The sequence below is a fragment of the Desmodus rotundus genome, chromosome 9 (assembly GCF_022682495.2).
Source record: "Desmodus rotundus isolate HL8 chromosome 9, HLdesRot8A.1, whole genome shotgun sequence".
In the NCBI taxonomy this organism is placed as follows: Eukaryota; Metazoa; Chordata; class Mammalia; order Chiroptera; family Phyllostomidae; genus Desmodus; species Desmodus rotundus.
In genome coordinates this window covers 42,548,561-42,564,115 of record NC_071395.1, presented here as the reverse complement: position 1 = coordinate 42,564,115, position 15,555 = coordinate 42,548,561, and the positions used below count along the sequence as shown (strand labels likewise).

Here is a 15,555-nt window from a genome sequence, read left to right as displayed (position 1 = left end):
GAGGTATACCTAAGTCGGTGCTTGCACAAGGTCCCATGTGCCCCCATCTCCTGCTTCCTGTTCTTGCCCCACACAGAAGCCAAGTAGCAGTTGCCACTGTGGCCCTGCCCAGGCTGCTATCTGCCCAAGCCAGGACACGCCCCTCTGTGTAGCTCTGGGCCCTCCCCACCATGCTGTGTCACCTGCTGCTCCAGGCCCACCTTGTTTGCCTTGATAGGAGGAGCCGCCCCCAGAACCTCCTCCGTAGCCCCCATGTGACCCTGCGTTGTAGGATGACCCGCCTGAACCGTAGCTGTTACCGCCGCTTCGGCCTCCGCTACCACTGTAGTCTGGGGGGGGAAGAGAAGACAGTGTGGTTAAGGGGCCTTGTGCTGCAGCCCTGGATGTGGCAGGCCCTTTGCGAAGACCCTAGAACTTTGCAAATTTCCTCGTCCTGAGTGTTTAAATTTGGCATGTCAGTCCCACCATGAAGTGCCAGGGGCTGGCTGGAGTTCCTACAAAGTAACCATGCTCTGGGCTGACTGAATCACTACATTCTGAAGCCAAGTTCAATCCCACCTTCCCACCTACCCTCCAACCTAAGCTTCCCAAAAGTTCAGGAACCACAGAGCTAATCTAAGTCTTGGCCTCCGCTGCCAAGTGTTCCATCACAAACAATCGTACTCCTACCCTTCCCTAGCTGGGCCACCAGCACAGTACAGCCCACCAATTCTGCGTGTGAAATGGACTGAGGAGTAATTCAGGCTCACTTAGGGACTGGATGCAACCCACTCTCCAGAGGTCACCTCCTAGTGCCCGGCCCAGACTCCACCCTTGTGGCCCAGCCTCAACCCACAGCCTCATGGACCTTAGCCTCAGAGCCTGTTCCTCCAGGTTTGTCCCAATGCCCACCCTGCAGCCAACGCCTCCAACTTCCTTCCAGTCCCTCAGCCAGAGGTGGGACAGTGCTGAGCTTCTGGGGGACTGGATGCCAACTCACTGAATTTGCTCTCGTAGCTGTAGTCGGAGCCACCCCCGCCCCCGGGGGAGCTGTAGGAGTTGGAGTAAGAGGAGTAGTTGCCTTGGCCATGACTATAGCCTTTTTGTTTGCCCTGTGGGGGGCCATAGTTGCTGTACTGGCTCTGGTTGTAGGACTGCTGCTGGCCTGGGTGGGACTGGTAGCCTGAGCCGTAGGAGGGCTTCTGCTGGCCCCCATGGGGCTGCTTCTTCCCGGCATGTTTCGGGGGCACTGGGGAGTTGTAGTTGTCGCCTTGGTAGTAGGAGCCGTAGCCGGAGGAGCCACCACCGCCCCCGCCGCCGCCACCGCCAGCATTCCCAGAATGCCCTCCATTGCTGTAGAACTGACCTAAACAGGAAGGCATCTGGTCAGGTGGAGGATTAGGGAGATAAGTGTGGGGGGATGGAGGGGGAGGGAGGGAAGTTCAAAGCTGTGGGTCCTGAAGGCTGACCCACCAGCCCACTGCCCAGGCAGGGGCAGAGTGAAAGACACGGGAGAGCAAGGAGCAGCAGCTCCGATCCCTAAAGCAGCCTAGTCTGGGCTGGCCCAGCCTTCAGCTCCACTCACCCATTAGCTGATGACAACAATGGATCTTTGCCAAGCAGCGGCACGGCAGCACGCCGAGAGCAGCTTTTGCAGCAGATGTCAACGTTACAATGAGATGGGCTTCGAGCGCAGGATGACATTCACAACTAGCTGACTGCTACCCAAATGTTCCCAACGATGACAGGAAAAGCAAAGCCCCAGAGAAGCAGCCAGCCCTCCCCTGCTGTGCTGGGAAGAGGCTTGGCAGTCACAGGCTTGGGTGACCCTAGGAAATGCTTTTTAACGAAGTCCCTGACACCGGTGTCATTATTGGAAGACCAACTGATCTGACCTGGTTCTTGGAGAACCAGGAATGTAGAGTGAGGCCAAATGACTTGGGTTCCTCCCTGACATGACTTAGGGAGCAATTCCATCACCTCCTGGGGAAAGAAGACTGAGGCTGGGATCAGAATATCCAGGTGGTCCCCCAAAGGGCCCTCCTTGTTCCCAGCACAGCTGCTGGGCTCAGGCAGGCCTGAGCAGCAGGACTGACAAGCGTGCAGCAAGGCAGCCACATTCTCAGGCCCTAGAGCTGAGAATGTCACCGAGAACCACCCCTCCCCGCCCTCTGCTCGTTAGGCAAGGACCCCCAGAACACTGGTTTATCAAGATATTGCTCCCATCAGACACTCAGGTGGACCTGTGGGAGATGAATCAGCTAAGGCGAGTGGTGAGGGGAAGGATGGGTCCCATGGGTGCTCTTCATCCTAGTTGGGCAATTTCCAGTGCTCCCGCAGGGGTGGTGGAGCTACTGGGCTCCTGGAGTAGGTAGGCCTTTGCTGGTTGGCCTGAGTCTGCCCAGTGTGGACATGAGGGGGAGAAAATGCTCCCACACAGCCTGTCTCTTCCATGTTTAACATCAAAGGTCCCTTGCCTTTGGGGTGAATTTGGGAGTCCTCATGAGCCTTCCACCCACTGAAGATGTGCACCCCACAGTGGTGTGCCTGGGTTGTTTGAATAGCAGTTTGGACAAAACTGGTCTCCGCCACGGGTTTATTTTCTTCAGGCGGGCAGCCTCCACCCTACACAACCCCCATCACAAAGCCAATGACAAGGATGAGTCCCACAGTACAAGAGAAAAAACATACAAGGAGGTCATGACAAGAGGTCCTCTTTAGGCCCCCTCTTAAAACTCTGCCACATTGGCTAATCCTCGGCCTGCACTGAGCATCTTGCCTCCTTACCCCTCCACAAGCACGGGAATGAATGAAGACGCCAAGTAGTTAGGGCTTGTTACTTTAACATGTATTGTAAAAAAAAAAGGGGGGGGGGGAGTTTTCAACGTCATTCAGGATAACTATTTCCTGGTATAAAAAGACATTATTCTCAAACAATAACCTTCTAAAAAAAAAAAAAATACATCATGCAATCAAAGTTTTAAAAAGTTTCACTGAATGTTTCAAACCTCTGGGAACAAATTATGCAGTAACCGTTTTGATCAGTTTTTGCCTGAATAAACACAAAATCTTGCAAGTCAACACAGAGGCAGGCTTTGCTGCAAAAAGAACTGCTGACCAGAGCCAAAACCAGACTTGTTTCCAGAGACTCCCATCAGGAAATAGGAGCTGAGTAAAGAGGCCCAATTGCCTTTGTGTGGTTCTGCACACAAGGAGAAGCAACAACTCAAGTCTGCACCCTAAGGTGAGAGGGTGGAAGCTTCCAGGGCTTCTGAAATCTGACACAGCTGTGTGCCCAGCAGTACAGGCCCTGCTGAGGCAAGTTATTCACGGGAGAATTGAGCTACATATCAGGCTCTTTCTGCTAATTTTTAAAGCCCCTTTAAAAAAAAAATTCTAGAACCCCATGCATTTGCAACTGTAACTAGGACTTGCAAAATTCTGCATTATCGCTCCCTTCAGCCTGTCTGTTTCTTGCACTAAATGATGGAAGCACAGTTTTGATACCTTTGAGAGTTCATCTCTAGCTAAACCAGCCACTAAATGATGCATCCCCAAACATAAACCCACCAGAGCATTTACAAGAGGCAGGAGAGGTTAACTTAGCACAATATACAATCCCCCAATGTTCCCAACGTTTCACATGCTCATATATTTTTAAAAAAGAAAGAAAAGAAAAGCCGGTTGCTCTGGACTTGGATGTAGTGAAATGGTTTTCATCACTGTCAAAGGCATCAACCAGATTTGGGGATTTGTTAAAAGGTTAAAAATTCATACAAAACCTGCTGTAAATTAAGACAAAGGTAGATTAAAATGCATCATTATCTGTCTCTTAAATAAAGTAATGCTTTCCATAAAAAGCAAAGGTGGGCTTTTGCCTTGATGCTGACCAACGCTGGCTCTAGAATTCTGTGCAATTCTGCACAAAAAATGCATTCTCTGAAAATTGTTTTCCACTTATTGTGAACTTCAATATGACCAAGTTCAAAGGCAAATCACGATAAAAACTGCCATTGTCTTAAATTCTGCAGGCTAAGAGTTTCAGACAAGCTGCGGTGACAAGCCACGGTTGAGAAACCCAGTGAAGCACAGGGGCACAGCACGGACACTTTAGGTTTTGGAGTTCGAGAAAATTGGAGTAAAAAGTTGATTTTGTGTGCAATACTTTTAGATGCTCTAGGAAGACCCAAAATCATGATAGCCGTAGCAGTCTGTGAAAAAGTCACCTACAAAAGGGGGAGACAGAGCAGAGAAAAAAAATTAGAATTCTTTTGAAAAATGGCACAGAGCGCCACATTTGAAATTCATGTTTTAGATTTCTCTGCTCCTGTAACCCCCCAATGAAGGCTCCTTCTCAAGACAAGAGCTGTGCACTGTCAGGAAAAGCATATTCACAGTACTGGTGCTTCGTTCACATGGCTTAAAGCAGAGAAATTTAAAATTTTGACTTTTAAGGAACTTTCAAGTCACACAAGTGTGTGTGTTAACATTTACAGAGTAAATCACTTTTGCAAAATAGGGAGGGTTGGGGCCTTGAGGACCACCTGATCTAATCACCAAGAACAAGTGTGGGCGACTCTCATGTCTCAGGGAAGCTGCTGCTGGCGGGCCACCCTGCTCTAACTCAGGCATGGGAACTATACTGCAGCTTCTTCCCAAACTCAGACCAAGAGAAATACACACTTACTGTAGCCGGCTGTTGCCGAGTTGCCTCCGTATCCATAGCTGCCATACCCTGCGCCTAGAAGGGAACAGACAGAGTTACTGGGGCTGGAGGGGGGTCTTCCCCACACCTGCCTCTCCCAGCATCTCAGCTCAACCCTAGGGACCCCACACTCCCCAGGGAGCAAGATAAGCCCAAGGGGATAGTGCAGGGCAACAGTCCTCACCAGCATTCATGTAGCCTCCATGGTTGGCACCACCAAATCCTCTCCCTCTCCCTCGGCCACGGATGTTCCCTCCTCTTCCCCGCCCTCGAAGGTTTGGGGGCGGGGGCACTTCATTGTGCATGGGGCCTCCCATGCCAAAGCCAGGGTTATGCGGCTGGACAGGAGAGAACAGACAAGTTACATTCGCCTCAGGCTCAGATCACAGACGAACCAGAGTCTAGCTCAGAGATGTCAGAGGCAACCAGTTACCTTAGCAGCAAATTTCGGTCCACCCCTGACAGGTACAGGCGCTCTCTTCTTCTTACTGGCTTCAAGGGCCAGAGGAGCATCTGGGAACAACTTTTCTAGTGCAGCAAGGGCAGCATATGCTTTTGCCACCTTTTTGTTTGAGCCAGCACCTTGAAACTTCTGTCCGTCCACCTCGACCTGAGTGGGAAGAACAGACACATGTCGGGGTGATCCAAAGCCTCCCAATAAGGCACGGGGACTCTCCAAAGATGCCAGGCTTTCACATAAACTGCTCCAGGACCACTCACCTCCATGACAAAGCGCTTGTCATGGCTGCCACCAGTCTCTGAGATGAGCTCATACTTGAGGCCACGCCTCTTCTCGTTAAGCTCCATGACGGGGTTCTTGCCATGCTTGGTAAGGATCGGCCCCTGCTGTTTTACGTTCTCAGGGGAAACAGAAAAGAAAACCAACACACTCAGCTAAGGGCTGTACAGCATGTGGATGACAGCCGCTCCTGCATCACAGCCCTCCACTCTGAACCCTGCTGTCCCATACCACCCTCACCTCTCAAAGTCATCTGTGAGCCTCCCAACAACAGGATGACCTCCACCTGCACTTTCTCCCTGTGGGAAATAGCCTGTTCTTGACTGAGAGCCACCCCAGCGCAACCCTGAGCACTGGGTCAACATCAGCAAACCCTTCTTGGTAGTAGCTTAAAGGTTCACACCCAGCTCCCCCTATAGGCTCCCGAACTGGAAGGTGACTCCTTTGGGGGTAAAATGAGAAAAATCAACAACCGGCTCACAGGACACAAGGCCGCCTGCTCCATCCTGTTAGGCCCTTCAGTGCCCACCATGGGCTCACCTCGGCAGTGGGATCGGAGGTGAAGGCAGCACTGGGGGTCGAAGCGGCTTCTACAACGGGCGGAGGGGCCACCACAGCTGGCTTGGCCTCTGTCTCCTCAGCTGAGTCCTCCCCCTTATTGGAATCTCTGCCTTCGGCACCCGTAGGCAAGCCCATGTCCTGTAACACCTAGGACAGAGACCCGCAAAGCCCCCAGTGAGGGATGGGGCTCAGTACCTGGGCACCCTGAATCACATGCATCCTAGGCATCCTAGGGTGGTATCCAGCAATCTGAAGGGTGTCTTTTTCCTTTGGCTCTGCACATGCCCAGCCATGGGTAGACACCCTCTGCCTGTCAGCCATGATGACAAAAACATTCTTGCCACATGTTATTTGATAACCATTTCAGTATTTGCAAGCCTTCCCTAAGCCTCACGGTGTTTGTACCTAGGGCTTAAATAGGAGACAACAGCTCTGAAGAAGGCGCCAGATGAAGAAAGTGCTTTCACTGTCTGAATGGGCAAGGGCTGAACGAACTCCCAGCCATCCTACCTTAACAGCCACATGCAGCTTGGCAGTCTTTTTGGATGGTCCAGAGGCCTCAAATGAGCTGCCGTCTACTTCCACAGACATGGTGAAGATGGGGGCGTGGACCGGCCCCGCCTGGGAAACCAGTTTATACTGCAGCCCGGGCTTCAGCTGGTTCAGCCTCATTAGGGCATTCATAGCCTGGGGAGGCTCTGCCTTCTCCTCTAGAGAAAGACCACCAACATCACTCTGGAACACCAGTCAGTTCTGAACCAGGGAGGGGTCTCTTCTGATGGCTTTTGTTGCTGGACACAATGGACTGGGCAGCCCCACATTCCAAGGCCTTGCCTATGGTGATCCCAGATATATGCTACCCCTAGGGTCACCAGCTAGGGCACATCTATCCCACTTGTGTGCTGTACCAACATTATACGTAATCATTTTAAAAACAACTTAACTCGTATATAACGTCTGGAAAGAGTAAGGCATCTCCCCACTTTGTGTTTAACCTTAACTGATAGCACACGGAGAATAAAAAGGCCCCAGAACGAATGCCTGTACCTTTCTTCTGAATCTTCTTCTTCTTTTTGCTGGGAGACTTTTCCTCTCCATCCTCCTCCATCGGGCGTTTCATTGGTGTAATGGCATAGGTGGTACTTGGGGGGATTTGAACTGAAAGAGATTAGGACAGAAGCGGCTAAGAGTCCAGCCGGGTGCTTTAAGGGGAGTCCACAAGGCCACTCTCCAGCCTGGAACCCTTAGCACACTTACCCGTGTAGTCCACTGGGTTCTCATTCTTTGGTTTCTTGGGCATCTTGGAAGGCAGAGGATCCATACCCAGGACTTTATGCAGCTGGCCAAATGCAGCTAGTCGCAAAGCATGCTAGAAAAGGGAAGGAGGAATAGGAACCTGATTCAGCTGTCCTGTGCTCCTGGCCAAGGTTATGTGTGCTTGCTAGTGCCTTCTGTATGGGGCAGGAGCTAAGGGGTTTGCTAATGGTCTCCCTTACAACAGCAAGGGTTCCCCCAACAGCCAGGGGAGGGCCTGATTGCCAGGACCCAGCCTTGCTGTGGGGGAAGGCCAGCCTGTGACCACCCACCTTGAGAGGAATACAGGAGACCCCAACCTGGGGACTGGTTGCCACACGGAGCCACGTGGTAGGCCTGTAAGGGAAGGACCCCTGGAATGATCTATACAACAAATATATATCCCCGCTGAACTCGGTGTCTGAAAACAGCACTCGAGCAGGCCGAGGGGCAGGCTACAACCACGCGTGGCGCCAGGGGAAAGAAGCAGCCCAGATTGGGGCTCCCTGTATCAGTCACAATCCCTTCGCCTTCAGTCCCCAACCTGAGCCTACAAGTCCAGTGGCGACCCTGAGAATACCCAGTAATGGAACTAGAAGCCAGTGATTACAGACTGGGTAAGGGCTCACAGTGGCAATGGCGATGACTATACCTGCGCACTCTGTGTGATATCTTCCCGTTGCTGTCTGTCTAGATGCCCAATAGCATCAGTGGCTTCTTTTTCACAAGGGTCATAAATGCCAGAACCATCTGAAGGCAGGAAACAAGGAAGATATGCAGAGGATTATCTTTTAGCATCTCGGAAGAGTTGTACTGGCTGAGGGAACCAGATGCGTTACCCCCCCGCGCCCCATCCACACCCAGCTCTGAAAAACACGCCGAGCTCGGTGACCCACTCAGCGTCCAGCCCATGAGAGAAATAATCCACATGTGTCTCAGAGCAAGGAGCTCACGTGGGAGTGGGTCACCATTGCCCCAGATCCGCCCTGAGTCTCAGCTGCGGAGCCGGCACAGGGCTGGATATGATGGTGCAAGAGGGTAGTCACATGCTTTAGCCCTAGGGGGACATGGGGCTACTGCTGCCCTAACCCAGTCAGGGGACCCGCCAGGAAGTGGCCTCAGGGCCTTGATCCCTGTCCTTTCCCTGAAACTTGCAAAGCACAAGTCCCCAACCTGGCATCACGATGCCTGAAGCCAGGCATTCCAGCACTCTCCGCAGGGCCTCGCCAGCACCCATGGGTCTGTTGGCTGTGCCGATGGACTTCTCACAGAGAAGCTCAAGGGGCTGAAAGGCAAGAGGGACAGTTAGCCAGTGTCCAGGAGGGAAGTTGGTGATGCTGCACAGCTGTCACTGTGTATGTGTGAAGAGGGGGTGGCACAAACAGTCATAGCCGTTCAAGATCACAAGTCAGGGCTAAACCAAAGATAGAACACCTAGAGCTTTTCCTTAAAGGGCCAGTCAACATTTTCAGCCATACAGGCCAGGAGGCCAAGTTAAAAGTATTCTGTAGGTACTTATATTTAAAAATACAACACAACTGGCCTATAGGCCCACTTACTGACTGCTGGCCAAAGGCAGGTACAAAGGTGACATCATGGAGTGGGGCATGTCACACTAAGTGTGTTGCCTGGCCAGCCCCTTCCCTGGGCTGAACTGTGTACCTGCCATCATGGTAGGGAGAGGGGAGGGTATCCTGGTTTCACTCTCAGCTTCCAAACAGGGTATGGCAAATAGTAGTTGCTCAATAAGTAGCTATGATAGGGGCACAGTAGTCATGTCCAAACACGCCACTCTAGCCCAGTTACCAGAAGATATTCCTGGGTTATAAAGGAAGGTCCCTGTGCACAAAATCCCCAGGGGGCCATAGCTAGTAGGTGCCTTACCCATCCTCTTAGAGGACCCCAGGTGGGCACGCGGGTGCACAGGTCCCTCAGGACCCGGATGACAATAACACACGACTTCAGCCCATTGGCTCTGGCCTAGAGGAACAAAGCACAGGCTCTTTACACCAAGGCACCTCCAAGAACACAAGGCAAACATGAACAACACAAGCCTCAGGGTGCTACTTTGTCCAGGGTAAAGGGTGAACATTCACAACCATCAAGTGTGTGGTTGGCAGTGATGCCACTATGTGGACAACAATAATGTTACTCTTGGCACAAAGCAGCACCAACCCACCTAGTCAGTCACAAGTCTCCTGGGGGGGGGGGGGGTGTCGAATTTGTTTATGCGTGCTGCATTAGCAACTGCACGCCTGCAGGTGCTAAGCTTGGCACGGTGCTCTTCAATGTTACCGAAACTGTACGGTGCAAGTTTTAGCCAAGTTAAAACTGAGGAATTCTCTACCAAAAGACAAATAGAAGAACAAAATGCAAACCTGGAACCACTTGGCGTGTCGGAGGGACGCCAAGGCAGCAAGGCATTTCTGCCTGTCCAGGACGTCCGGGGGGTCGTTGACTGATAGCGTTTCTATTCATGGATGGAATAAGAAGACAAGGCACAGTTTGACCAAGGGGTTTCTGTCAGGTGGAAAGGGGATGTGGCAGCTTCCTAAAGGGCAGTGGAGGCTCCCAGAATCTCAAGTCATTTCTGCCCTGAACCAGGGTAGGAAAAGCCAGAGTGCATTATTAACTCTGCCCAGAGAGGAAATTGTAAAAATCGGAGGCCGCTCCAAAAAAACCCAAAAAACCCCAAAAAAACAAAAAGAAAACACAAATGGAAAGTTATTCTACAAGGAATAATTCCGTAAGGGAGGGGATAGATAGGTGGATCCTATCTAACAGACTGTTACCTTGCTTCCTCCCCATCATCTCCCAATAAATGAGCTATGCTAAAAATTTCAATTAAAAAAAAAAAAAAAACCACAAAAAAAAATTTCACAAAACAGAAAAAGGTGGGGGAGTGGAAATAAACTCCCTCTCTGCTTCCCACAACTGCCATCCCAAGGCATCTGCAGCAAAGGGGACCACCTCCGTCCACCAGGCAGGACTGCCCTAGCCCCAGCCCTTGACAGAGAGAGTCCTGTTGGTCAAAGGTCCAGCGTCCCTAAATTGATAAACTAAAAGGGCTTTGGTAGTTGGAATTAGGTCTGAGAACCAAAGGTAACCAAAGAACAGCAACAAGAGTGCTAAGTGTGAGCCTATGCTGCAGCAAAAACAGAGCATTTGTCGTTTCTGCCATATGTGTGTGTATAAGGGATTGAATAAGGCCTACTGCCTTTACTTTGCGGTGTGAGATTTGTGATTAAAAAACATTCACACAGAAGAAGCACAAGGGGCCCTGGGTGGACTTTGAGTTGTGAAAGCATTAGTGTCTGAGCTCTTTAGAAAAATCACACTCCTACTTAACTCTGTTATCAGCTCTTTGCGTTTCAGTCACTGAGCTGACCAAAGCAGCCAAGGGAAGGAAGACAAATGAAGACCTCAGTTCTGCCGCACCACAAGCTGTCTGCACAACTCCAATGTGATGTTCATGCAGAAACCGTCTGATTGTCTTCCATACTTTGAAAAACCGTAACATCACCCGAGACATACTTTTTCAAAGCCACAGAAGAGAATGGCTCAACAGAAAAACCAAGTGTAACACTGATGACAGCATTCAAGGATTAAGATAAACCAAAATGATGCAATCGTCTGAAAAGTGCTACTCACTTTTAGTGCAACCGTTTAGTCAAACTCCCCAGTACCGAAACCGAACGGGAGATGTGATCTCAGAGTAAAAGTGGGCAAAACTACACCAATATCTTTTTATCAACACAGTCTAAAATTGAATAGCACATTTGAATAGTGAGGGAACACCAAGTTTCCAAAGTCCTGCTGGCCTTCTTAGCCTTCCTACCTCCAGCTAGTACTTTCTCCATTTCTTCTCTGACAACAGGGGATGTCAGGTGGATGGTTAGGGACAATGGAGGCTCTTTTGTGTTTTTTATCACTATCGCAGCATCATCAACAGACTGGAGTATTTCGTACTTGTCTTCTGTAACAGCCTACAAAATAAAATGCAACTTTCAAAATACTTTCTCCTCAGAGGACGCAACACTTCTATTTAGCCCCACTGGTTACTGCAGAGACAGGCCAACTTCTTGGGGTGTGACGGGACAGCAGTCCATTCATCTAGAGAGTCAGGACTTCCCTCTTAATGGCAAGGTCTACTATGGCTATTTTCGGGTTTCACAGAGAGAGGGAGGTGATTTTTCATAATGCAACATGTGTGAGTTCAGGGTCTGGGAGGAGATAAGGATATGATTCCATGTTTTGTCACTGGGTTGCTGTATGACTTGACATATCAGTTAATCTCATTAAAGACTGTGGTTTCTAATTTGTAAAAAGGACTTAATTACATGATCTGTACCACAAGGCTGCAGGAGGCTTAATCCGGACCCTGCATGGAAAGCAGAGCACCCAGCAGAGTGGTTATGTACCCACTGCTATTCCCTCACCAGGATGAGTGGCCATCAATATGTGGTGTGAAATTGGTGTGTAGTAAAATAGTTTGTTATCATATGGTGCATAGTAAAGCATGTACTCACTGCAAATGCATTTGTACATAAGAATGGTTAAAACAGTCTGACTTCTGCTTTCTTTTATATACCATTTTATATGCCTTGATCAAGAAAATCCTAGCTTTTTGTCCTGGCAGTTCTAGCTCAGTGGATTGAGCGCTGGCCTGCAAACTGAAAGGTCGCCAGTTTGATTCCCAGTCAGGGCACATGCCTGAGTTGTGGGCCAGGTCCCTGGTGGGGGCTGTGCAAGAGGCAACCACACATTGATGTTTCTCTTCCTCTCTTTCTCCTTCCCTTCCCCTCTCTCTAAAAGTAAATAAATAAAATCTTTAATAAAAAAAAAATTCAAGCTTTTATGATTTTTTAAAGGGGAAACAAAGTAAATATATGCAGGGAAGGCAGCTGCACTTTGAAAAAAATCTAAATTTGGGGTTTCTCCTCTTTGGCAACACTGGCCTTCAGGCAGGATTATTATGGAGAGTGAGGCTGTCCTGTGCACTGTAGGGTGATATCAAAGCAGCATCTCCAGCCTCCACCCAATAGATACCAGTAGCACCCTACTCTTCAGACTGTGACAACCAAAACTGTGCACTGCCATGCCCCCTGGAGGCAGGGTCAAATTTGCCCCACTCAGAAACACTAACCTAAATTTAAATAAATAAATAAATAAATAAATAAATAAATAAATAAATAAATAAATATATATGTATATATGTATATATGTATATATACATACACACATGCGCTTTCTTTGTATCTTTCTCTAAAGGCCAACTCTTTATTTAAAACTTGTCTCTCCTATAGAAAAATTTTCATCATCTTAATTTTCTTCAATTCTTTAATTAATGAAAATAAAATTAACTTAAAATCACTACTAAAACAGAAAAGCTTAGGGATTTATTTTAAATAGTTCTTCAGAATTATCTGTTTACTGCATTAGGCTCCACATTTCAATTCTAACCCTTGGCCTGAATTCCAAATTGTCAGTCACATGTGACAGAATTCATGTTTAAATACAAAAGTGAATGGTGTTTCTTAGGAATGAGATTTTTTACTTTTGTTTTTGCTCATCCTGTCATTAAATCCAGGATGACAGTGTCCCAAGGAGGCAGCATGTTACAGTGACCTGTGGAGGTTCTAAAGCCCCAGAACTCACTACCTGGAGGTGCTGGGGTCAGTTACTCTTCTGACACACTTAGATGACAAAGCGCAATCTAAAAGGGGCATCATGAAGATGAAATGATACATGTAAAAAGCTTGTCTGGCCTAGGACCTGGTGTAAATACTCAAGAAATGCCACAGGCTGTTATTTATGTAACACTTTTGTAACAAGACAAATACACTGGTTTTTAAAAAGTTACCGGTGACTTCCTAGTTTGCATCAGGGTGAGTTAAATTATATCCATTCATCCATCCACCCACCCATTCAACTGAATCTAGATATGAAGTTCACATCCAGTGAGGCCTTAGCGCATGGTAGGTACTAGGTCCTTCCTTGATGCTAGAGTGGCTGGGCAACAATGCCGTGAGCTAGGCACTGTCCACAGAACCTAAGTGGCTCTGTGGCATCTGCCCATTACCTACTGAGAAGGTGTGAGTACAGCAGGTACAAGGGTAGGTTTCAAGTAGCCTCTTTGGCACACACTGCACAGTTGGGCATCTCTTCCTCTGCCTCATATCCTCAACAGCACCCCCAGTCCCACCCAGTACAAGTGGTCACACTCACAGCCAGTTGGATGGCCAAGTTGTCAGCCACCTTGTCCAAGAGGGCAGTTGTGGGCTTCTCTTTACATAGCAGCACCAGCTCTAGGTCCAAGTCCCCCTTGAGCAGCAGGCCCTTTGCCACGAGGCCAACACGCATAACCCCCCGCAGGGTTCTGGTCATGTGCTCTGTCTTCTGTTCCCTAAAGGACAAATCAATAAATGCTGTATGAGGAATTCAGTCTAACCAGAACTCAGAAAGGCTGGCGTTTCTTTAGAAAAGGAAATGCTCAGCTATATACTACACAGTACACCTAGAAACAAAAACCCCCCACAAAACCTCAAACTTACCCGGCCCCTTCTTTGGTCTCATCCTCCGGGGGCATGTCCAAGTTCTCAGACTCTGCTTGCTCGCCACTGCCTTTCTCTTGCTCATCAATCCAGTCGGACACAGCTTTGAGAGCCCGTTCTGTGTGGGACACCATGTTCTGAACTGCCTCCAGTTCTTCTTGGGTTGGATAAACGGAAGAATGTTTTGCCATTACGTGGCGATCATCATTCACAAAAATTCGCAATGGACGCTGGAAATGGGAAAATTCAGTTAAAACCAATTTGAAGAGACCAAGCAATCCACTGCTTATCTTTTAAGCTGCAAAACTCGTAACTATGGTTTATCATTCGTGTAAAAATAAGACTACAGTAGCCCCTGCTTATTTGCGACAGATACATTCCAAGACCCCCAGTGGATGCCTGAAGCCATGGATAACACTGAACCACCTATACACTGTATTTTTCCCATGCGTACACACCTATAGTAAAATTTAGTTTATAAAAATAGGGTAATCATAAATATACACTATAAAAGTTATGTAAATGTGGCATTTCTTTCACTCACAAAATATCTCATTGTACTATACTCACCCTTCCTCCACTTCCTGTGATGTGATAATGACACAACGCCTACATGATGAGATTGAGGTGAATTTGAATTATTTGTTTTTGGAATTCTTCCACGTACTATTTTTGGATTGTGGTTGATAATGGGTAACTGAAACCATGGAAAGCAAAGCCACAGATAGGGAGGGACTAGTGTATAGGGTGGGCAAAAGTAGGCTTATGGTTGTAATACAAATAAATAATACAATAATAAACTCTGTTTCATATACTCACGCTGTAAGCCGACTTCTGCCTACCCCTGTGTACAAACACTCAGAAAAGGACAATGAAACATAACGGTTGTTCTTTCTCTATACAGTGGGGGAAAGGGGCACTTACTTTATATATTTCTGTATTACTTGAATTGTTGCACTATGTAGTGTAATTCAAGAACTCTAAATAAAAATTATACAATCAAGTATTTTGAGGCAATACTACAAATGTATTTGTACACAAACGAAGAAATTGTACCTATGATTAAAGGAAAACTTTCTTACCATTTTTACTTCTTTTTCTGTAGTGTCTGGAAATCAAATTTTGCTTATCTTTTCAAATTGTGACGGATTTCCTTGGTGTTATCAGTACTCCAGCTATCTATAAGATCAGAAAATCTTTTTAGGTTCAAATATTTCATAGATGAGTAAATTTTAGCAGCAAGACAGCAGTGCTGTCTCATTAAGGAGCCCCGTTATCACTGCAGGACACATCTTTACTTCCAAGTAACCACTGCTACGCCAAGGTACAACTAATCATAAAGTTCCCTAAAAATGAAAACAGTTGGTTTCTAAAGCCAAGTCTCACTTCAGGCCCACACACAGATGATTTTTACTTTTTCTATCTTTATCACTTCTTCATCTTCTTTAATCCTCACCTGAGGATATGATCACTGATCTGAGAGACAGAGAGCACGAGCCAGAGAGAAATAGAGAGAGAGAGAGAGAGAGAAGGAAGGAAAAGAAACTTATCAATCGGTTGCCTCCACTACGTGTTCAACTGGAAATCGGACCTGTAACTTTTTGATATACGGGACAATGCTCCAACCAACCGAGTCGCACAGCCAGGGCAATCTTCATCATTTCTTATACAAAGTATGCCAAATTTTACAAATATAAAAAATAAATATAACAAGGCTCCAGAAA

At 47.9% G+C, this 15,555-nt stretch overlaps 1 protein-coding gene across 4 annotated transcripts in view; it reads right to left on the bottom strand.

Moving 5' to 3' along the window:
- The window catches only part of ILF3 (interleukin enhancer binding factor 3), a 29,613-nt gene that overhangs the window by 3,666 nt on the left and 10,392 nt on the right, over positions 1–15,555 (bottom strand). The window contains exons 2-19 of one of the 4 annotated variants that reach the window (XM_024556898.4): positions 14,914–15,010; positions 13,832–14,061; positions 13,506–13,683; positions 11,116–11,263; positions 9,656–9,747; positions 9,162–9,257; positions 8,451–8,562; positions 7,930–8,027; positions 7,242–7,353; positions 7,032–7,142; positions 6,495–6,694; positions 5,964–6,131; positions 5,405–5,542; positions 5,118–5,294; positions 4,869–5,022; positions 4,667–4,720; positions 980–1,345; positions 201–329 (exon numbers count right to left, since the gene is read on the bottom strand). In XM_024556898.4, the coding sequence (XP_024412666.1) occupies positions 201–329; positions 980–1,345; positions 4,667–4,720; positions 4,869–5,022; positions 5,118–5,294; positions 5,405–5,542; positions 5,964–6,131; positions 6,495–6,694; positions 7,032–7,142; positions 7,242–7,353; positions 7,930–8,027; positions 8,451–8,562; positions 9,162–9,257; positions 9,656–9,747; positions 11,116–11,263; positions 13,506–13,683; positions 13,832–14,061; positions 14,914–14,916 (2,566 nt within the window). In that variant the 5' untranslated portion in view covers positions 14,917–15,010. Of the gene's footprint in view, positions 1–200; positions 330–979; positions 1,346–3,039; positions 4,206–4,666; positions 4,721–4,868; positions 5,023–5,117; positions 5,295–5,404; positions 5,543–5,963; positions 6,132–6,494; positions 6,695–7,031; positions 7,143–7,241; positions 7,354–7,929; positions 8,028–8,450; positions 8,563–9,161; positions 9,258–9,655; positions 9,748–11,115; positions 11,264–13,505; positions 13,684–13,831; positions 14,062–14,913; positions 15,011–15,555 lie in introns of those variants that run through there. The other 3 variants (XM_024556899.4, XM_053910642.2, XM_053910643.2) reach the window with 3 other exon arrangements.